General features: G+C 30.4%; 3 protein-coding genes across 10 annotated transcripts in view; 1 reads left to right on the forward strand and 2 right to left on the reverse strand.

Moving 5' to 3' along the window:
- Window positions 1–16,181, reverse strand: part of Egfr (epidermal growth factor receptor) — a 147,873-nt gene extending 131,692 nt beyond the window's left edge. The window contains exon 1 of the mRNA XM_083039088.1: window positions 15,457–16,181. Within this exon, the coding sequence (XP_082895214.1) occupies window positions 15,457–15,538 (82 nt within the window). The 5' untranslated portion in view covers window positions 15,539–16,181. The remainder of the gene's footprint in view (window positions 1–15,456) is intronic.
- Window positions 16,182–16,319: 138 nt separating this feature from the next.
- Window positions 16,320–24,939, forward strand: part of Fkbp14 (peptidyl-prolyl cis-trans isomerase Fkb14) — a 172,772-nt gene continuing 164,152 nt past the window's right edge. Inside the window, exons 1-2 of one of the 2 annotated variants that reach the window (XM_083039042.1) lie at window positions 16,320–16,461; window positions 16,858–17,039. The gene's annotated coding sequence lies outside the window, so the exon portion shown is untranslated. Of the gene's footprint in view, window positions 16,462–16,857; window positions 17,040–20,545; window positions 20,591–24,939 lie in introns of those variants that run through there. The other variant, XM_083039043.1, reaches the window with a different exon arrangement.
- The window catches only part of Mesk2 (misexpression suppressor of KSR 2), a 34,366-nt gene continuing 33,214 nt past the window's right edge, over window positions 23,788–24,939 (reverse strand). For 6 of the 7 annotated variants that reach the window (XM_083039039.1, XM_083039034.1, XM_083039037.1 and 3 more), the window contains one exon: window positions 23,788–24,711. In XM_083039039.1, coding sequence (XP_082895165.1) covers window positions 24,566–24,711 — 146 coding nt within the window. In that variant the 3' untranslated portion in view covers window positions 23,788–24,565. The remainder of the gene's footprint in view (window positions 24,712–24,939) is intronic. The other variant, XR_014425423.1, reaches the window with a different exon arrangement.

Here is a 24,939-nt window from a genome sequence, read left to right on the forward strand (position 1 = left end):
ATATATATATATATATATATATATATATATATATAATTACATATATATTATTAGTATTCTATGTTCTCCTTCTTTCGCGTGACTCGAGTATCTTTACTAATTATATATAGATTGCGACATTTTAATTCATATACGATGGAGAACGCGTAAATCAGAATCAAATCGCCATTTATAATAACTCTAGCGGTAACTTTATCGTATTTAATTTGCTTTTTTTGTATTTAATCTCGACTTACATTTATTTTTATCATGTATTTATCATTTATTCTTAGGCATTTTAGCATCATATAGCAGAGTTTCAAGCAGAAAATCATAATATTAAATTAAAGCAATATATTATTTACTAAGATTGCAATTTATCAAGTCAATCTTTTATTTTAAATAATATTTAAATATAAACATATAGATATAATTGCAATGTACAGTTTGTAAAATTGTATTAATACAAGATATATTTTCTTTACTATAATTAAGTTATTTTAAATATTTAGTATTTATTTAATTATGATGAGCAAAGGAAGTCTAAAAACTTTAAAATATTGATATTTTCTACTCAAAAATTTCCTTTTCTTACTCTCGCAATCATGTCAAAAATTTTTAATAATTACTTAGTCCAGTTATACTCCGAGGATATTAATTAGATAAAAAATTGACGTTAGATTAATTAAATGACGGTTTGCAAGCCGATACGTCGTGAATTTGTAGAAATGAGATCTCAAGTTCACGCGTTCGTCCAGTCTGACCATCGATTGGCGTGGACATTCACCCCGGCATCGGAGAAGATGCAACGATCGCGAGTTCGCGACATCGAGTCCCGGTTTGGATGAGCGCTTGACTCCCCGGAGACATATCTGGACTGTTTTCTTTAGAACTGGTTACTTTATTTGGTCAAGTTGAGCGAGCCTGTTCGCGACCCTTCGGTTCCGTCGCTCATCAACAGATATACTTCATCCTTTCGATACGTGCACGAGTGCTTCGTAATTTTAGGCGCAAATATTACAACACAGGGAAATATTTCCTTACACAATAGAATGGTACGATTCTTTTGTCGGTATAGTAAAAATAAGCTGACAATGAGTAAGCTGACAATGAGTAAACTGCTGTAAAATTTTAGCGCATTAATTTACAGTGTTAGTAGAAATTATTGTGCATTATTGAATAAAATATTATTAAACGTATCTATAGTATATTAATTAGATAAAAAATCTAGATATTCAATGATATCAGTCTCTTTTAAAGTTGTCAAGTTGAAAAGAGCTTTGAAAAAAAAAAAAAAGAAATAGTTTTTTTACATAAACTTGTTTCTTGAATTCACTAGATAAGATAACGAACCGTGACAGAAAGGAAAACGAGAAAATAAATGGAAAGGTTGCATTCCGGACTGCTCGTAACTTTACGCTGGGAATAGGACGTCTTTAGATTCGCGTGACGGTAGACGCAATATACACGTGAGAAAAAGACAAGTCTCGCGATATTTTCTATTTTCTCATAACGCTATACATCATGTGCTCTCATAATATTACTCCAAAGTATCTTGTGTTCGTAACTTCACAGAGAAAGAAAAATTTACGTAAATCTTATATAAATTATTTTAAAAAAAATTTTTTATAATGCACATTTTTATTAAGAAACATTATTAGATCAATATTGCATCCAATATATATGATACCCCAAATATTTATTGAAGACCTAATTAAGAAAAGTATTGAGACGACAGCAAGTCGTAATTTATCGACAATAATTAAGATGCATATATAAATCATATTCAGCAATATACCTATATGTGTGTTTAAACAATTAAATTTAAAATTCTAAACTTCTGCATTAATTTAATAGTTGTTTTTCTTTAAAAATTATTTAACGTGTGTTCTTGCATTAACGAATCGAAAAATTGATTATGTAGAAATACAAAAAACGTCCACACATGCATTGATCCATTCAGCGCAATCTTGCAGAACCCCGGAGGGGGAAGTAAAATTATTTTCCCGTGTTCGCGGAGGACATGACTATCATGAGTCTACGAGAATGGCGAGCGGACGAGTATCGCGGCAGAAGCTAAAGAGAGAAAGAGGCAAAAACTTCAAGACACAGAGGGAAGAGATGCGGGACGAAGAAAGACTCGCGATCAGAGAAGCAAGTGAGAGAAATAGAGAAAGAAAGAGATAGAAAAAGACAAGAGAAAGAGAAAGAACAGGAGGATAGAGGCGACGCGGTGAGGAAGAGGACGAGAAGGACTGGCCCGTAGCATGCAATCTTCGCCCATTGAAGACGCGCTGGGAAACTGCATGGTTATTATGCCTGAATGGAACAGGGGCGGGGTGTGCGCGGGGTCGGGAAGAATGTCGAAGGTAGCAGCGGAGGATGAACGCGAAACGTGCACGTTCCTCCCGGCGAGAGGGAGGTTCTTGCTCTGTAACCGCGGCACGCAACTTGGAACCATGTGCTGGCTCTGTGCGCGTCGTCAGACCCGGTTTCACGACGAAAACCCGCGAACGTCCTCCACGTCCGGGAGAAAAAGAAAGAGGCAAAAAGAAGTAGAAGTAGTATGAGAGAGGGAGACAGAAAGAGAGATTTTACCGCGGTCTTTTTGCGCTATTTGACGCCGTTGCGATTTTATGGCGTGCATGGTGCAGCCTGCCCGTTTTACGAACTCACTGAACAGGTTCATGCCCGAGGAGAGGCTCAAATGTGGAATCTTGTTAAAAGGATCGCTTGAATGAGATTATTCGATTAACTTTCGCATCATTGGAAAATATTGGATGAAAAATTAGCGAATCAGTTCACCATTGTGTTACTGCAACACGTACATTCCAAATTTCATTCTGCAATCATATTTCTATCTGTGATTTTATTAGGCGATATCAATTATTTTTAGCCGAGCTTGGACTATCAAATAAGAAGTACCGAGATGCATAATTGAACATTCTATAACTCGAAACAATGTCTAAAAACGCGAGTGATATTTGTCAAAAAAGATTTGCAATTAATTCGAAAATATTAGATTCTGGATTTTTATAGATATTAGATATTTAGATGAAATGTGTAAAATAATTTTATTATATATATTTATCTATCGTAATATTATTTTCTAATACCATTGTAAAGATATTTTGCCATATTTATTTTTATTTTTGCCAATTGCTTTTCTGTAATAATAAAGTCAGAAAGATATTGGCATTTTTGCAATTTCCTTATTATACATATAAATAGATATGTAGCTTGAGGCAGGATGCTGACAACTCGATTGTCGAAGCTGTTGGAACGCCTCCATTCAAAGGCTGAGTGTCGTACGAGCCTCGTACAAAACGCGCTTGATAAGAATTACCTATAGGTACCGTAAGGCGAGCATTTAAGTAACTACTATGGACTGTGTGGTATCATGACAAACATCTCCGATAAACGATATCTTATGCATCTTTAAACAAGTAAAGAATTTTATAAGATATGAAAACTATTGTTAAATTTATATATACATACATATAATATGTATAGAAAAAGAATGCACAAATCTTGTATAGATCATAAAAAAATTTTAAATGATGATTATGTTTTGTGAGATCTATCAGAAAAGATGATATACATAATAATGTAGAGATGCGTTTTATTTACATTAATATAACTTTAATTAATCAAATTCATGATATATTATTTTTTCAAATAAATATGTAAACCTTCTTTCTTCTTTTAAATATTATTTATAAATATTATACATATATATGATGCATATATTATCGCTGTAAACGATGTATATATTTTTGTAAAAATAATGCATAAACTGTATTGATTTATATTTCTAAACACTAGGTAAAATTTTCTTTTATCCTTTCATTTTATAACGTTGTTGACTAGAATATAGATTCATTGGGATGACGAAAGGTTACGTCATGGCGATTTTTTAATGTGCAATGATCTGCGATTCTTTTGTCGGGGCATTCATCTTTGCTACCTGTATATCTCGGTGAGCAGACGGTTTCATCGATTTTCCCGAAACATTCCGTTCAAGACGTTGTCTCTCTGCGAGCAAGAAACATCATCGCGGCATTGAATTCCGGGCCAATACGAACGCCCCCCTCATCAACCTCAATTAAACTCCACCGTCTCGCAGTTATGCTCACTTCGCACCCGAGGCGCACCGAGTGCTACTGGTGTTAAGTCACTATATATTATTGGTCGAGTTCACTCGTCTTAAGAAGGCTCTTATGTGCTGCTGTCAAATAAGTCATTCTTTCCCCGTATTCTCTTTATTACGTAAGAAATTTATAATTCGAAATTTATAATTGAAAGCATAAAAATAATAAATGCACACAACAGTGCGATGTGCTAAATAAATTATGATAATAGAACGTTAAATTTGTTTCAACTTTAAATATAATTGTATTGCAACCTGTATTTTGTTTTTTAAATTATCTCGGAGATCACACATTAATGCTAATTAAACATATTTTATGATATTATTTGTGGGAAGAAACTTAAGATATATTTTTTGAAATAATTGCAAAATAAGACCCGAAAATCATAATAAATTTTTAACAAAGCCAAAATAAAAAATGGCTCAGAATTTTATAGAGCTCCATCAAGAAAAGATCGTCGTCTATTTAAAATAAGCAAGTAGCTCTTGCAATGCAACCGTGTGCTCTTAGCTCTAAAAGCGCTTTCTATTTTGTAATGACGCCGATGTTACGTCAAGTTTCAACGAGAGACTACAAATCCTTTCCTGCTAGTGACCCTCGAGCTGTGGCCGTGTTCCTTGAGACTCGCTCCTTGAGATTCGCGCTGGACATGTTGCTGAATGTGGTCTTCGGGATTACGCATCGAGGGCAGTGTCGTTGAACTTCAATACTCGATAATAAAAGGGGGATCCTCGTAGTCAGGATCCGTCGCACTCTTTCAGACCGATGAATGCCGCAAGTCTTTGAACTTCATCGCCGACTGGCACGACTCGGCGCATGCACGCGTCCCGATTTACGTCTTATAAGTTAGCGGAACAAAATGAGCAGAATCGATTCAAATTAATATTTTTATTTGTTGCTCATTTGTTGCTCAAAAGTTGCCAAAAAAAAAAAATTTGTTGCTCTGTTACTTTTTTTAAAAAATGATGTTCCGCTAAAGGAAGATTAAGTTAGCGGAACAATATACATATATCAATAAAATTGTCATAACAATAATCTAAGAATTTGTTGCTAATTTGTTGCTCATTTGTTGCTCTATAAATATTTAATTTTTTGCCTGCAAAATACGTTTAAGTAATACCTGAAAACTGTTCAGCGTGCAAACTTACAAGAGTAAACCCTTAGAAAAAATTTGTTGCTTGCTCTGATTTGATCCTAATATATTGTCTGAATTTGTTGCTCTCGAAACATGCAAGTTTCGAATATGTTGCTTGCAAAATAAGTTTAAATAATGCCCGAAAACCCCCGCTCAGCGTGCAAACTTACAAGAGTAAACCCTTAGAAAAAAATGTGTTGCTCGCTCTAATTTGATCCTAATATATTGTCTGAATTTGTTGCTCTCGAAATATGCAAGTTTCGAATTTGTTGCTTGCAAAATAAGTTTAAATATGCCCGAAAACCGCGCTCAGCGTGCAAACTTACAAGAGTAAACTATTGGAAAAAAATATGTTGCTCGCTTAAATTTGATACTAATATGTTGCCTAAATTTGTTGCTCTCGAAATATGCAAATTCCGAATTTGTTGCTTGCAAAATAAATTATTAAATAATGCCCGAGAACCACACAGCGTGCAAAGTTATTCGGTATTAGCCTTCAATTTTGCGATAAAATTTTTTGACAATAATAGGTGGCTAATTTTTTACATAAGATAATTATTTTTTGACGTTCCCGATTTCCGCTGCGATCGAATGCAACAGCTTCGATATTTTCTCACATTTGGAACGTTCGCGACAGATATGACATACATACCATATACGATAATCATAAAATATTTTCGTAAAATATTTTCAATTTTATGAAATAAAATATTTTCAAAAGCATTAATGTGTGATCAATTTAAAAAACAACAAGATATAGACTAAAATTATATTGTAAAAACTGAAACAAGTCTAATATTTGAACATCATAATTTAGCGTTAATTTGCATTGTTTCGTAAAACGCATTTATCATTTCCATATGTGCTTTTGATTATAAATTTCCTGGTTGAATACTTCTCTCGGATGACAAAAACCGCAAAATCCAGGAGAATAATTTCTCAACAATTTTATGCAGTATTTTATCAGCTTATATTAATAATCTAAGAGAATTGATTTTATATAAAATATCTCATAGTCAGTTTTGACGGAGCACATTTTGAGAATAGATTCCTTTAACTAAATTTATACTTTCACGTTTATTTTATAATTATTAATTAATAATTAATTAATAAAGATTAAAGTGCATCACACATAAAAAACTTATAGTTGATAGAGATTCAAAATCTAAAGATAATAATATTTCTATAAATCAGAATATCTTCAGAGTTGTTTATGTAAAACTGCTAATTATAATATATTTTATCATTTAATACTTTTAACAGTAATTATATAACGTAAAAAAAAGTAAAAAAATATCATACGGTATTTTACTTGATCGTATTCTACTTGATCATCATAGGAATTGGCTAAGCACGCGCTTTAAGAATCTGTGGAATGCTTTGCGTGCATTCTTTTGCAAGGGTGTGGACGAGGAGTATGAAAAAAAATGTGATTTATAAATGATAGATTGATCTTAGATCCAGTTTTACATATACATATGTATATACGACCGTATTTATATGTAATATTCACGTTAAGCAAACACGTATGGGAAATATCTGCCCTTTAAAAAAAATATATCCTTTCTGTTTTGCACAAATAATATCTGATAATTTGGTTATTAATTATTTAAAATATTTAAAATACAGAAATACATTTTAAAGAGATGACGATAAAATTATTCAGCTATTTCCAAAAAGATAAAAAAATATTTTGAACAATATTTTACTTAATTTTTGATATAAAAAAATTCCGATTATACAAAAATATAGATTCCAATCACGTACATGTTCGTGCATATTTGTAAATATGTATGATTACAATTAAGAAAAAATGCAGAAAAAAAATCCAAATATAATTTAAAGAAGAAATTCAGAGATAAATGTAGAAAAATATAACTGTAATATATTTTATCATTTTGTACTGCAATTTATATAGAATCATAATAACGCTAAAGCAAGGAAGTGAAAGGTTTTCGTTGCATTATTCCTTTTTTCACGTACATACGAACAGTCTACCGATTCAATCGTTCATACTTTATATATGCAATAGTCTGGTTGCTTTGAGATATTTTTCGAAAATCGAAAAAGATGAATAGAAAGGTGGGTCATCCCCTCGCAGCTGGATATATCTTTTCTCTCTAAACGAACTGGATTCCGCACAGAATTCCTCTACCACGTTGCCACTTTTTCTTTCTTACATTCATATCGAAATGCATGAGCATTCGATTTGGTATGGATATTGTTGTAATTATTTTATATAAAAAACACAAATATATGTATATTATAAATCCCATAATTTTTTAAAAGTTTTGTATCAATAAATATTAGAAAGTTATATGTGATTTATTAAAGTTTTGTAAAAAATAATAAACTAAAGATATATTGCAATATATTTCTTTACGTTTTCATTAAACACATATATTTTTTTGCTTAATGAAATTTTTTTAAATTTATGGCATCATGGCAGAACGATTTTCAAGCATAACATTGTGATATAAAAAGATAATTTTATTTAGCTAGTGATATAAATAGAAGTCTTTTCTCCCTATTTATTAATTTAATCGTAATCTCATTGTCATAACATTCTCATCAATAGCACAAAACATACGCGCGTGTGCGTAAAGAAAAATGTTAGTTCTCAGGGGAGAGCACTTCCCATGCGCATAATTTCGCGCGAAGCCTGCTAAATTATGCACGTGTGAAGTATCTCTTCATATACGTATTACGACGTGAAGACGACATGACACGAAGTCGAGCTAATCGTGGAATGCCGTGTGTACAATTGGCTTTTTGTGCGCGCTTAGATTCGGCGGGTGTATCATTTCATTAGCCCATTAAACAATTACGCACGCTTAGACTCGCGTCTATACGCGGCTGTGAATGCGTTCCTTGTAATTGAGCGTAAATTACTCTTCGAGCTCCTTTTTCGTTCATTAGAACACGTGGGTCCGGAAGATTGCGCATATAAATCTTGTAGTAACTGTACCGTAATTATCTTGTATTCCACTATATTGTAGCAATACATACATTGTACCTTTGCATTGTACCTTTCCGACAATTAAATAATAATATAATAATAAAATATACGATCTAAATTTTCGGCCTATCGCGGCTAGACGATTCTTTATGGGACAAATACTTTTGAATATATTTAATACTTTTCAGCTTTATTAATTTTTTTTTCGTGAACTGAAATTCATGAAGATTACATTCTGTTTTAGAAGAATTCTGTTTTAATATTTACACGCTAGTTTTACAATTGTTGAAAATATTTTTAATTAAAATAGATCTTTTGTCTTAAACAAAAAGAAAAAAAGAATGAGAATTAACGAAGAAACAGCGACAATGCGAGACAACGTATAAAGTAAAATGTATTCAAAGCGCGAGGTGAATGCATTGTCGCTCGACCCTGATTGCTTCTGCTTGCCGTTGCATCAGCAGAGATAGCTCAATTGCTGAACATCCAGTGCTACTCAAGTTCCTTTACGATAAATCGCGCTCATGATTATTTTCTACGATTATGCCTTGTCAAATATCGAATTGCAAATTTAAAAAAAAGTGATAGAAATATTTAATTATAAATATCGGGGCTACGACAATGTAATTTCTAATTTAAATCTCAATTTCTCTCTCTCTCTCTCTCTCTCTTCTTTTTTTTCTTTCTTTTTATATTCTAAGTATTAAAAATATTCGAAAGAAAGTAAACTGTCTTTTCTTAGCTCTACACAAAGTAATATGTTTAGTAAAATGATGAGTAATAAGAAAAATAAAATGGAAAAAGGGGAGTTAAGTATAAGATTAAAGAGATGAAACGGTATTTAAATCGTTCACTAGATTAATATCATCGCGCGATGATGATCCGCGAACCGATGCGTCATCCATTCGTCGTGATCGACATCGGTTCAAGTAGTGTTGACCCGAGCTCGCTCCCTTGCATCCTTGCGACTCGTTATTGATTCGTGGGAACACTATTCCGATCCCACCGATATCTATCATAATTTGCAAAAAAAAAAAAAAAAAATTGCAATTGCACGGATAAGTTTATAATAAATTAATAAATTTAGATACACACTCGACTGTTTTATTATAAGTAGTCACTTTCAAAGATTGAAACTACTGTGTATATATGTATATCAAGTCAGATATTAAACGATCGTGTATTTTGAAAAAAAGCTAAATTAATTTTCATTAATAAAGCGAATTAATTTAAGAACAATGACATAAATTCATAACATCGTATTGCCTAATTCCTATTAAATAAATTTCATTAATTTGATGAATCTTTTATTTTATTTAGAGTGTATAAATTTGTCTTGACGCGTTATTTCCTCTGATAAAATTTCAATTAAATATAAGCAATATTTGCGTGTTAAAAAAAAATAAGAAAAAGAAATAATGCATTTGAAAGAAATGTTTACATTGAATCAAGAATGCTTTGAAATTCTTAATTTTAAAATAACAAAATTTTACAATAACGATTTTCAGAGCACTTTAAAAGTCTCTCTTCGCTTCTTTGTATTTTTAATAACTTTTATATTTGCAAGAATTTTTTAATATTTCTAGTTCTTAATCATTTTTGTACAGTTTCTTTCAATTTTTTGTGTCCTCTATAAGACAATCGAAATAGAATAATCATCTGTACATTTGTTGGACATGTCTGACAATGAGTTGTTCCTGTGCCACGCAAGGCTGCGGAGTTCGATTCGAGGCTCTGCTTTATGCTTGGCTGGCTACCGCTCCTCTATGTCTTTCCTCTGTGCAGTGAAGGCAAAGGAGAGGACAGACGTTGCTTCAAGAACGGGGGAAACGCGTTCTTGCTTCCATCGCAGTCTGCTTTTTCAGCCAAGCGATACTTCGCCGAAGAATTCAATGAAGAATTACCGCATAATCTTCAACTCCAACGTCCAGTTTCCTTATTTAGCCGTACATTTTTATGAACTTTTATCATTTCGTCTTTATGTCGAGAGATTCAACGTCGTAAGTTTGAGCCCGTTGGAACACCGTGCGCTACTTGAAGAGTAGTAACGACTTGAAGAAACTGAAGGGTTTGACAATGGCAGTTTTGTTCAAAGGAAGTTTGATATACAATGGAAGCAAATTTTTATGAAAAAAATCGGCCAATATATTAAAAGACCAAAGCATTCTTGATCTTTGTTTAATATATATATATATATATATATATATATATATATATATATAATTCATTATTATCTTTATTATTAATATTTATTATATTTTGCAATGACTGAACACAAATATCTGCTTATAATTCTTTTAGTGCTCTATATTTATTATTCTATTCATAAAAATATAAATTAAATATTTTCTGTTTGATGTTTTAATGCAGCATCAAAGCGAAAAATTCAGTAATATGTGCATGTTATTTCAACAAACTAGAAATAAAGCAAAATGGGATACTTATGCAAATAGAGCAACATCGCCATGTCATGCTACAGAAATGTGAATTTTATTTTTAAATTAATTACGTGTAAATGGAACTGGGTCGCATTTTATTACTCAACATTTTATACTAGTTCTTAATATAATTTTTTGATTTCTGTTTCTCTTTTATTTGTGCATAATAAATTACAAAGAAATAAGTTTCAAATATTATAAGCTTTTAGGGTTAATAATTTTTCCTATTTCTTTTTAGACAATTCAATAAGAGAATCTTTTCAAAGTATATATTCTTATATAATATCTTATCAAGAGAGAAAGAGAGAAAGAAGGGAGAGGAGGAGAAAAAGAGGAAACCGACCATAATAATTAAATATTTAGAAAAATAAAAAAGTTTCAAAAACATACACGCATACACTGAGAGAATTTTCTCTTAGAATTTATCCTGAAAATTATGGTAATCGTGGGACAATATGGTATGGAAAGAATTTTATGAGAATTTCTCTGATTAATATTTATCACAATAAAAATAATAAAATATCTATTACAATAAAATATAAAACATGTTTGATTAATTTTACTAAACTGCATAGTAAAATTAATCAAATATATTTTATATTTTATTGTAATAAATATTATTATTTTTATTGTGATAAATATTAATCAAAGAAATTCTCATAAAATTCTTTCCTTACCATATTGTCCCACGATTACCATGATTTTCAGGATAAATTCTAAGAGAAAATTCTCTCTGTGTACAAACATACATATATGCATGTTGCTTATTTTGTGTATGGTTTCAAAAATTCAAAATTTTTTTAATTATTATTAAAATATTTATAAGCAATTAAAATTATATGCGCCTTTTTATAATCTTTTTAATTATTAATTAAATTATAAAAATCATACTTTATATTTCAATAAAATCTTTTTTCAATGTAAATATTTTTAAGTTGATTATTTAATATATTAACAATATGAGAAAAATATTTGTTATGCCTTGAAAAAGGTATAAATTAGTGTTCTCGAAATGGGGGGCCACCAAAATTTTACAGCATACATTTTGAAATAAAAAAATAATTTTATTTAATAAATAAATTCGAAGGAAAGACTAGATTCCGAGAAAAGCGTTTATAAATGTCTTATCATTCTTTTGAATGCACTTTACACAATACTATCGCTTTAACGAAAGTTCCAATAAACGGTGTCATATCATTGCCCTCATTCTTGTCCTGACGGTTTGGATGAACCGAACTGATTAAAGCTTAATTAACCATTTAACAAGTTATATTTAACTCTTGGCATTTCTCTTTCTTCGCACTGTACGTGAGAGAAAGAAAAAGATAGGAAAAAAAGAGACCAAATTGAGAAACGCCGCTGTGTTTGTGACACGATAAATCGGCAAATAAATCGTAAGTTCTTTCTTTATTTATTTTTCTCTGTGTTATTTATTTTTTCTAGGTGTTTATAGTATTGTCATGATACTTTATCAATCACAAGCAAAAATAAAAATAATCTTTTCTGGTAAATAAAAATAAAATACGTTGCTTACCTTTATATTTAATCAATATACGTATTATTGATAACCCTTTAGCTTTTGTTTACAGAAACAAAGATGGAGAGAATTTAACCGAGCTTTGTCGGCAGTTCCTTATGATTTGCTTATCGTGAGGGCAATCGGTTTCTCTTATCGTAATGCCGAGATACGCAATTTCTTATCTACTGAACGATATAATTGCGCCGTTGCTCGCGAACAGGTAAACGTAATGTAAAAAATCATATAATTATATAAGTCAGATTTAAAGGACTGATGTTATTTTATGATAAATATCTGTGTACTTTCGATTATCAGTTTACAATTAATTTTTACAAAGTTTTTGAAATTTATTTCAAGAATTTAAGAGAGAAGTGCGCACAAATTATAAATTTCAATTCATGAATTTCAACTAAATATTTGAAAATGTATTATAAAAAAATATTTATCAGATTTCATATTCAGATTAAATATATATGTACATCATATTTTATATTAAAAATGTTTTTTGCCGTACGTAGTTAGAATGTATTGTGTTGCAAAAATCGCGCGAGCTTGGGAGCGCGACGAACATTCAGCGAGTTGAATCGAGAGTGAGTCGAGAAAGCGCGATTCATAAAAGCATTAAAGTTTGCGTAACTAAAATGTTTATCCAGCTAAACGGAACAAGTAAATTTGCTTGATGAATAAATAAATCTATTAAATTAAAATCAGTGCAAATTATATTAAAATATTTTTTTGTATTACAACATATGAAAAATATAATTGTTATTTTAAAATTTATCAGATATATGTATTGTATATAATTGTTATTCCACATTATAGAGATTTGATGTGCATAAGAGAAAATATATAAATATTTATATTATAATCTTTTATATTTTTAATCAGATTAAATTTAATTTGTGCGTACACGCACTGAAAAAAAAAAATTATTAACTTGACTGAACCTTTCAACTAAATTACTATTTTGTTAATTGAACATATATTAGTATTTAAGTCAAATATAGTTAGATTTAATGTTATATTTAATTTAAATATTTCTATATGTTCAATTAACAAAATAATATTTAGTTGAAAGTTTTAGTTAAGTTAACAAACTTTTTTCTCAGTGCGCATATGTGTATATGTGCGTACATGATTTTCGTTAAACAGACTTCATTAAAAATTCTACAATTACATATTTTTACGTACAATCAATTTTAAGATAAAAAATTGCAACAATCCATTTATATTTGAAGGAAATTAAATATTTTATATTTTTAGATAATTAAGTTAAATGTTATCTAATATTAATTTAATATAATTCTTGAGAATTCTATGAATTATTATTGAAAAATTTACTTTTTGTGCAAGATATCGCAACAAAAGACACATCCAACTTTACACATTGTGAGATAAAACACACATGTGATAAACAACAGAACATCTTTCAAAATTCCACGCATATTTAAATTATTTTAATTAAGAAAGATTCGAATAATCCAAATGAATGCTATATAAGTATATATATATTAATCTCACTCTATCTGTTAACAAGACTTTTCATTAAAAATTCTACAATTACATATTTTTACGTACAATCAATTAAGATAAAAAATTGCAATAATCCATTTATATTTGAATGGAAATTAAATATTTATATTTTTAGATAATTAAGTTAAATGTTATCTAATATTAATTTAATAATTCTTGAGAATTCTATGAATTATTATTGAAAAATTTACTTTTTGTGCAAGATATCGCAACAAAAGACACATTCAACTTTACACATTGTGAGATAAAACACACATGTGATAAACAACAGAATATCTTTCAAAATTCCACGCATATTTAAATTATTTTAATTAAGAAAGATTCGAATAATCCAAATGAATGCTATATAAGTATATATATATTAATCTCACTCTATCTGTTAACAAAACTTTTCATTAAAAATTCTACAATTACATATTTTTACGTACAATCAATTAAGATAAAAAATTGCAATAATCCATTTATATTTGAATGGAAATTAAATATTTATATTTTTAGATAATTAAGTTAAATGTTATCTAATATTAATTTAATAATTCTTGAAAATTCTATGAATTATTATTGAAAAATTTACTTTTTGTGCAAGATATCGCAACAAAAGACACATTCAACTTTACACATTGTGAGATAAAACACACATGTGATAAACAACAGAATATCTTTCAAAATTCCACGCATATTTAAATTATTTTAATTAAGAAAGATTCGAATAATCCAAATGAATGCTATATAAGTATATATATATTAATCTCACTCTATCTGTTAACAAGACTTTTCATTAAAAATTCTACAATTACATATTTTTACGTACAATCAATTAAGATAAAAAATTGCAATAATCCATTTATATTTGAAGGAAATTAAATATTTTATATTTTTAGATAATTAAGTTAAATGTTATCTAATATTAATTTAATAATTCTTGAAAATTCTATGAATTATTATTGAAAAATTTACTTTTTGTGCAAGATATCGCAACAAAAGACACATTCAACTTTACACATTGTGAGATAAAACACACATGTGATAAACAACAGAATATCTTTCAAAATTCCACGCATATTTAAATTATTTTAATTAAGAAAGATTCGAATAATCCAAATGAATGCTATATAAGTATATATATATTAATCTCATTCTATCTGTTAACAAGACTTTTCATTAAAAATTCTACAATTACATATTTTTACGTACAATCAATTAAGATAAAAAATTGCAATAATCCATTTATATTTGAATGGAAATTAAATATTTATATTTTTAGATAATTAAGTTAAATGTTATCTAATATTAATTTAATAATTCTTGAAAATTCTATGAATTATTATTGAAAAATTTACTTTTTGTGCAAGATATCGCAACAAAAGACACATCCAACTTTATACACATATTGTAAGATAAAACATGTGATAAACAACAGAAAATCTTTCAAAATTCCGCGCATATTTAAATTATTTTAATTAAGAAAGATTCGAATAATCCAAATGAATGCTATATAAGTATATATATATTAATCTCACTCTACCTCCAACTACCTGTTAACTCGTGATTATTTCGCTCGAACATCATCAGTTTATCTAACTGATAATAAAGTTTGACACACACTTGAATGTTTCATATTTTTCGAGAATATTTCTCTGTCATCGCCATAGCAGGATTTGCAAAAGTACATTCAATTTTTGCAAAGTACATTGCAATTTGCAAAGTACATTAAATTTTTAAAAGAAGCACGGTGTACTAACCTCTTTCCTCGATGACGTCCGCTCGGTAGACGCAGGTCATCATGAAGAGCACGTAGATTCCGAAGATCCTGGCCGGCGTCATCCTGAGTCCTCGTGATCCAGAGAGGTCGAGGAAACTCCGGGCACCCTCACAACAATCGGCGACGCATATCCATTGCACTATCACTGCACATTCGCGACCGTTAATCGCGGGAACCCTTTCAACTCCACGTCAACCCGACGACGATGCGCGTAGTTTCACATTTAGCGACACAACAGTTTCCTAACCTGGGAACGCACGGCGACGCAGCGGTGTGAAGTCGCGCGCGCTTCACGACGGTTTCAAATTTCGCGTGCGGAATAATCAACGTTTCCTTTTATTCACGATCGATGCATCGGGATGCATCATTCGTCCAAACAACTATCAAAACGCTTGTGAATTGTAATCTTCCGAGGTATTTTCACATGGAATAGTATCAACACACGTGGATATGTTTGTTTTGAAACTGATTCAGCCTCTCCCGACGATTATATTCCGACGATAACCAACTCTCCGAAGCACTGTTCACCGAAAGCACGAGTATACACTTGCATTATTATCGATTAAGACGAAGGGCTCATGACGTGAATGTTTTTCGCGATGCAAGATTTACATAAACAAAAGGATGCACGAAATATTTTTCTCAACCGTCCCCATGCGAGTGCGGAATATTTACGACGCGCGCGCGAACCTCCTCCCACGTCGGTCGAGGCAAGAATAAACCGAGGAGACGAGCCGCTGCGCCGCTAGTCGGCGTGACGTTCACGGACGCTCACGAGCTCGGCCGAAGATTGCCGAAGATTTCGGCGGTTGCCGCGCTCGGCGGCTCGGCGCTCGTCGTCGGTGCTTGCATTGCAATGCAATGATGCGGATCGTGCGTGTTATCGCATCTCGGGATAAGCTTTCATTATCACGTATATATTGACGATGGGCCGATTCTTTCGCACAGCGGCGAGATGAACGAGAGATGAGAATAAGTAGATCCGGTAGGTAGAACCTCTCACAGAATTTCGATCAAAGTCTTTTCGTGTCGAGCTCGCGATTGATAATTGATATGCGCCGTAGCTGAATCTAACCGCGACGGTTATGGCGAATTCAAATCCGGCAGGACGCGTACTGAATTTCACGTAATGCGTTTATCAGAGTGTCTTGCTTACATTCGAGAGACAAGCGGCAAAATAATTTGATATAAATGTGAATGTATGACAATAATAGACTCGGAGAAATATAAATTACTATATACTTGGCACGAATTCTTTGTAGGTAGAGAGATTGATTGTTGATTTGAAGATATCATTAATGCGTTGAATAGTCTGTGGTTTCTCTGAGTTTGAATATGTAAATATTGATAAAATAATTGATAAACTTTGTTCTCTTTATAGTAAAAATGCGAAAGAATATGTGCCTCGAATGCGAGTGATTGTGCAACGGCTGTTGGTCGTCGAAAAGCTGCATGAAGTTGCCTCAAATTCTCTGGATCACCAGGACTCAAAATGTATCGAGATGTTTTCGGAGTTTTCATCCTCTTTATGTACGCCGATCGAGCAGACAACATCGAGGAAAGGTTCGTACATTTTGCTTTGGAAAATGTCTGAAATAAATGATGTTTGTCTCAAATATTTTATAATCTGACATCGTAATTTTAATTAATTACGATAAACTTATTACTATACAATTTTTAGTAGAATTTTCACAATTCTACGATTTTTGAAATATATTTATATTAATCAGCAAATGTATAAAAGTTGCTAAAAGTTGACAATTAAGATAATATGCGCAAAACAAGAACAAAACAAGTACGCGGAAGATATATTTTTCTTTTGAACGGATGTGCGTGTACAATCTTGTCGATTCCACGAAGATGTTAGTCGTTTTATCGTTGCAAAAATTGTTGAGAAGACTGGTTTCTTGTCGCGAATGCACGCACGTACAAAGTATATTTGTGATCGTGTCCCGAAGAAAACCGTAAAAGAGAAACGTGAACAAGGAATAAACTATATAAATGTCGCATTACATATTGTCTTTTTTTTATTTGTAAAAGTTTCTCATTACAATTAAAAAAAAATTTTTTAATCTGATTCTAAAGAATTTTTCTCTTAAATATTTCTAGATTTCTATTATTTATTATAGTAAAAGAATTGTATACCTTAATAAGATAATCATAATTGCATTTAAATATTGCATTTTGTGATAACTTCCAATTTATTAAATTGTTTATGCAATTTTTTGAACATTTATGATATTAATCTGTCGTAACGTGATGTAGTATAATCGCTACTTTCAATTAAATTAGTACAATATTTATATTTTTTGAAAATCGATCTGTTATGTAAAAAGATATCAAAGTATTTTACTTTGTAATCTTTTTTATGTAATTTGTCATTTATTATGATTTTATAAATCTATCGTTAATTTATCACCAATCTTTTTTTCTGGAGAAAATTGCTATGCTTTGAATGCTATACACTGAGAAAATTTTTTGTTAGAATTTACCCTGAAAATTATGGTAATCGTGGGACAATATGGTATGAAAAGAATTTTATGAGAATTTCTCTGATTAATATTTATCACAATAAAAATAATAATATCTATCACAATAAAATATAAAACATGTTTGATTAATTTTACTAAACTGCATAGTAAAATTAATCAAACATTTTATATTTTATTGTAATAGATATTATTATTTTTATTGTCATAAATATTAATCAAAGAAATTCTCATTCTTTCCAGCCCATATTATCCCACAATTACCATGATTTTCAAGATAAATTCTAAGAGAAAATTCTCTCTGTATATAGATTATTTTATATATATATATTCTATAATCATAATTCTGCAATGTTTTTTCGATAAAAAATGATCCGCTATAAACAATTATAATCTGTCAAAATATACAAGCAGATTTATTACATTGCATTATCGTGCAATACAATTGAAGCCCAAGTCACATGTTTCTAATAAATCTATTGAGCTTTCTGTATCCATGTTAAAGTAATCAAACAGATAAATTAAATGTTTCACACATGCGTATCTTCTGTCATTTAGATGATTGATTAACTGGCTTTATTTAGAATTGCGCATCAACTTAAAATAATGTCAACTTAAAACAATGCCTGCATTGTGAATATGTGCTCATTCTCGATGAAAATAGCATCTGATTTGCTAATAAGTAAATCAAAATGTTACTATTCTAAAATTTTAGTAATTTTATTTGCGGCAGCAAAATATTTTAATTAAGATGATTTTCTTCGAATTTTAACAAAGTGCCGTCACATGTTTCTACACTGACAATGAGAGAATTTTCTCTTATAATTTACTCTGAAAATCATGGTAATCGTGGGACAATATGGTATGAAAAGAATTTTATGAGAATTTCCCTGATTAATATTTATCACAATAAAAATAATAATATCTATCACAATAAAATATAAAACATGTTTAATTAATTTTACTAAACTGCATAGTACAATTAATCAAACATATTTTTATTTTATTGTAATAGATATTATTTATATTGTGATAAATATCAATCAAAGAAATTCTCATAAAATTCTTTCCATACCATATTGTTCCACAATTATCATGATTTTCAGGATAAATTCTAAAAGAAAATTCTCTATGTGTATAGATTATTTTATATCTATATCATAATTCTGCAATGTCTTTTCGATAAAAAATGATCCGCTATAAACAATTATAATCTGTCACAGTATACAAGCAGATTTATTACATTGCATTATCGTGCAATACAATTGAAACCCAAGTCACATGTTTCTAATAAATCTATTGAGCTTTCTGTATCCATGTTAAAGTAATCAAACAGAAAAATTAAATGTTTCACACATGCGTATCTTCTGTCATTTAGATGATTGATTAACTGGCTTTATTTAGAATTGCGCATCAACTATTAAAATAATGTGCCTGCATCGTGAATATGTGCTCATTCTTGATGAAAATAGCATCTGATTTGCTAATAAGTGAATCAAAATGTCACTATTCTAAAATTTTAGTAATTTTATTGCGGCAGCAAGATATTTTAATTAAGAAAATTTTCTTCGAATTTTAACAAAGTGCCGTCACTGTTTCTAGAGTTAATAACGATAGGGTTAATTACGGTCTTTACATAAAAATGCAGATGACTTTATCATGCGCTTGCCGTTCATTTCTTTTCCTTTCTTTTTAAAACGTTACTCTCCTTAAAGCGACGATTCCCAAACAGGATCTGGATAGCACGACCAGCATATTTTTCACTTTTTTTCTCGCTCTCGGCTTTTTTCCGCACATGTAAGAGAGTGTGAATTTCGTAATAAATCTTATATGTACAGATGGTATGCCCTGATAATTTGCTATAGAAATCGTTGAAATATCTTGCATCTTAACAAACATTCGAACAAAATATATCTTCTTTCCCAAACTTTACCCACTGTTTTTTTTACAAAATATATCATGTTTTATATCATAGAATAATTAAAACCAGCAAAGAATTTTTAAAAAGATACAACAGTAATAATTAATTTTTATTTGAAATATTTTATATATAATTAAAATTGTTTAACAATTAATTTTAGTAGTTATTTAATTTTTATCTTATTTTACTCTTATTCCACTTTTTTATAATTTTTACATATTAAATTTTTTATTTGAATATTTGATTTAAAATAAATGATTTCGATAAATATTTAAATTCCACAAATTAGAGAAAACGGACTAATTCAGAGCCAGACACGTAAATGAAACGCAAATTATTTGTCTTTTCAATATGATTTATTAATTGTTAACATTCGTACGTTTCGTTCTCATATTTAGATTATCAGCATTGTCAAAAAATACACATAACAGTAAAGCGTGGCTTATAAAAAGGTATAATATAATATATATTTCTGTAATTCTCAGTAACTTATAGGTACAACGGACAAGTGTACTAATGTAAGTCTTCCTAAAGTTTAAATCTGGCGCGCGATATTAACGTTATCTCAACGTATAAAAAAATGTTAGCAGATCTCGTTTTGTACTTTGTAAATGTCATGCATAATGACATCATCATTGTAACTGATTAATGTAACTGAGTTGCGTTCCAATTCATATGGCTTGCGGTGTCTTAAAATGCATGTGGTAAGTAGCTTTCGTTTTATAACTCCGTTTTCGTGTTTTTTCTCTAACGTTTCATTCTCTAACTTACGCGATAATCTATCAAATGTAGACATTATATAATGTTTCCGAACAACTAGTGCCGTGTTTTTCATTCCTTAACATTTGGAAGCGGAGGGAGGCTTAATGCACTTGTCCGTTGTAGAGGTTACTGAAGGTCGTATGAAATAAAAAAATCAAATCAAAAACGTATACACATTTTTACTTAATTTTATATATGTATTATATATGTATTATATATGAATTTTATAATTTTATAGTTCACGCTTTATTGTTTTATGTATTCTTTTTGACAGTGGTTGATGATGGTCCAAATAAATTAAAAAATTAAATTATATTGAAAAAGAAAAGAAATTGCGCTTTGTTTACTGCGCCTGACTCTTAATTAACTCGTTCCTCTTTACTTATGGATATTTAATATCAGAGTTTTGTTTCTAAAAAAGATGTGCACGTAATATTTCAAATATAACATTGAATTCGGCACTATAATTTTTTATTGATTAAAAAATGTAGGAAATTTTATGCATTTAATAATTTTTACTATTGACCTAAAATACCGAATATCGAAGCAGGTGGAATAAAAGGAAAGAAGGTGTTAAAGGATTTTATTATTTTTTTCTTTCTGTTTATTATAAATAACAAGATGCATATTCGGTGCGCACGTGTCATTTAACTCTTGTATAATATATTTATATGTATATATAATATTTATATGTTAATCAAGCTCCAGAGCTAATTTTATTTCGCTTACTGTAATATGTCTCATTTATATTGAGTGACATTAATGCACCTCGCTACAATCTGTTTCGCGATGTCACGTGGAAAATTAGAAATTTTATTCGAGGATGTAAACTTTGCGCGTCATGCGGCGAAGGAAAACCGTGTGTTATCTTCGCGCGAGGTAGAAATGGATGTTGAAAATCGATCTCTTTCTTTGCTCTCTCGACCCTGCAGGATAATTTCGAGACTAACGGCATTGCCGCGTCTTCTTCCGAGTGATATTCTTTGACATTAATGCGCCAATTAAAATGTAGATACAAATCCCGATAGGTCCTTTTGTCGTTGAAAAATTGTTTAAAAATTTACCGTACTGATATGCGCCTGTCTCACGAGTAACTTTGACGAATACGAGGATTAAAATCGTGAATTAAGATCGATCAGTTGACGAACAATTTGATGATATCGCTTATTGTGGGCTCGGCCGATATGTCTAATTAAATTCAACAATATACAGTCGATGTACAGAGATTCAACAAATTCGTTGTTTTGAGCGTCGAGATAGTTCGTGACATTTGTCCGCAGGGGAATTTCTCTACCTGGAAACGAAAGGATTAACGGCGGAGCGTCCTTAAAAGCTACGTTATATATCCATATAGCGTCCGCATTAGCAACGTTTAATGCGTGCGTTACTTATTTTGTATCGAGCTCCGCAATTCTAATACTATGCTCTCGACTATCATTGCCTCAATTTGTAATCTAAATAACGCGACGTATGTGTGTGTAGATTACATATATGTATATAATACCTATATTATATATATATGTTTATAAATTCTCTTTTTTATGAAACGATTAAACCTTCTGCCCCTCGAGATCTTCGCTGTTTTTACTTCCTTCGTCGTTCTCGCGCATTTTTTATCATATAACTTGTCGCAAAATAAGAAAAAAAATGTAACTCACTGTTTCGATATGCACATTATACGTCAACGATATCTATAAATGTTTTAAATTGTAAATTTTTAAACTTTTCATAGAGAATCTATTTGACGTAATGTTATATGTATATAAAAACAGATTTAATTTATCATTATTTTAAAAGATTTATTTTTTATCATCAAATTTCTTGTTATTTATTTTTTTCTCGATTTAAAATATATTCAATTTGTTTGTCGATTACTCTCAATTAAATCAATTTCTGAAGAGTTGAGTTAGAAAAAGATATATGACGGTTGCCGATTATCGCATCGTGAACGTGATGTTTTGAAAGAAGACGCGCGAAAAATGAGGAATTTCGGGGAATACGCTAGAATCATATATATATATAGAAAATTAAAGGCGATCAAACTTTCGAAAGCTCTCTCTATGTATGACATTTTATAACAGGCACGTCTTTTTATATCACGCTACAGGCTCAAGCAAGCTCGATAAAGATACCGAACTTGACGCTTTCTTACTTTTTACTATAACTAATTACGTATTCCCTTCTCTTTTTACAATATTTTTAAAGATATACGCATATGCGTTCTTTCTTCCTCATATGGGCAGTCTCTTTTTTTATTAATTAAAGAAAAGGTGCGAACGGTGCGTAAACACAAATAAATAATATAGAAAAATCGATGGAGTCTAAAATAAAAAGTCGACTTTCGGCAATCTGTTTATAAAAGATGGCAGCTTCGTCATATAAAATTCAGTGTTTCTAAAGAAATATAAGCAATTTTATCGAGAATATCTGACCCGTCCAGTAATACCAATCTCATAATCGATTCTGTAATGCATTTTTATTACCATTTTAGCCTTGTTATTTTAAAATCTTAAATAATGTAATCGTAATTAAATTTATTTGTGTATAGAAAAAGGCGAAAAAAATATTGCAATTATAAATGGCTCAAGATTGGCTGATTCTTTACGATTACAAATCATGTTGATGTGAATAGATAATAGATAAAGCGCATAAACTGCTTAAATAATTTTCTCAGAATTAAAAAAAAATAGTTTTATCATTACTTTTATATATTATTAGCAAAACAAGGCTCTCTTTAGCGAATTGGCTTTTGATGTACGGATGTAGTAGATTTGTTTCTATTACTTTAAATCGCACTCTGCGAATTAATTCTTTTACATTATATACTGCGCGGTAGATGTAGACAGAATTTATTTGACGTTATTTCGTTAAGAAGCTATATGCGCAACTCGTTAAAAGTTGCTGCCAGTTTGTTACCTTTAGTATAATTTTCTCTTGTCATAAACACGAAAAGCGAAAGTGCGCGTTTATCTATACTGTCTTACTGTCATTACATTTCGACATTTTGCGATGTTATTTAATACTTTTTTGATACTCATTCAGAATTTACACAATGCATCGTTTTCTTCAAAATTAATGCCTAATGTAAGTTTTCTTCACATTTTACATCAAGGGAAATGTCATTTTCTTGTAGTAAACTTTTTTTTTTTTTAGTCATCGTATATTTAATTTATTTAGTTTATGTTTTTGGAAAGTTTTCGCGATTTTGTTTGTGTTTTAACGTATACTTGTGTATATAGAAATGTTGAATAGTTTTTCAAATTTGGGCAATAGTATTAAAATAAATATCTATAAAAAAAGGAGGTGAAGATGTCCCTTAAAACTTTTAAACATAATTTTTCCCGTCATTTAAGTAAACGTTTAAATAAACAATTAATTAAACAATTAATCATATCCGTTAAAATAGTTGTGAAACATAATTTTACGCGATAAAAAAATGATGCTAAAAAGTTGTTCTGCACTGTTCATTAAATTTCTTAAAAATAAAATTCAACATATATCCAATCATACAACGATAACATTATCTTCTCACATTTATTCTTATTCGATATAATCGATAGTCCTAACAACATCGCATGCCGAGCACAAGTATAATATTGATAAAACATCTAAATGTCTCTTAAATATAGTAAATCTTTTCGTTAAAGCTCTTAACTTATAATTATTTAGAATTAAACATTTATTACGAACGCATATGGTCGATCCAGCGCAAATCGCAATTAAAATATAAATATCGTGCCGACGCGACGTAAAGCTCCGAAAAGAGGAAAAGCTCCGAATCAGTGATTAGTACCGCAAAGGATCGTTGCCCCGACGAAACATTTCTAAATTATCGATATCAATCGAATTGCATCTTTAAATTATGCTCATTTGCGTAACGAAAATCAATGATGACGGTGAAATTCGGTGATTAACGTTTAACAAACGACTGCCTCCGATATCGGATTCTCCGTGATGTGTATGGTCGCGGTAGGCCAGTCGAACTTCTTGCTGCAAACGTGATTCAGTCCCTCTAACGAAGCCAATCGGTAATCAGCCATTTTTAACGGCGACAGCGGGGCCACTGTAAAAGAAAATAAGAGAAAGATAATATCCTCAACTTCGTATTGTCGTCGTTAATTTCGCCTTGAAGAGGTTTGTAACGCGCATGTAATTCCGTTCGTTCGTTCAAATTTTGTCACATAGAAAATCGCCGAACGAAGAATATAAATAAAAGAAAGCGTACATGCAAAATAAAAAAGAAGACTCATTGTCAGATGTATTGTTAGTGTTGTGTGTACGTAGCGAGACA

Source organism: Prenolepis imparis, unplaced genomic scaffold (genome assembly GCF_030444845.1).
Source record: "Prenolepis imparis isolate NDT839.2.m4 unplaced genomic scaffold, iyPreImpa1.0 SCAF_5, whole genome shotgun sequence".
Lineage (NCBI taxonomy): Eukaryota > Metazoa > Arthropoda > Insecta > Hymenoptera > Formicidae > Prenolepis > Prenolepis imparis.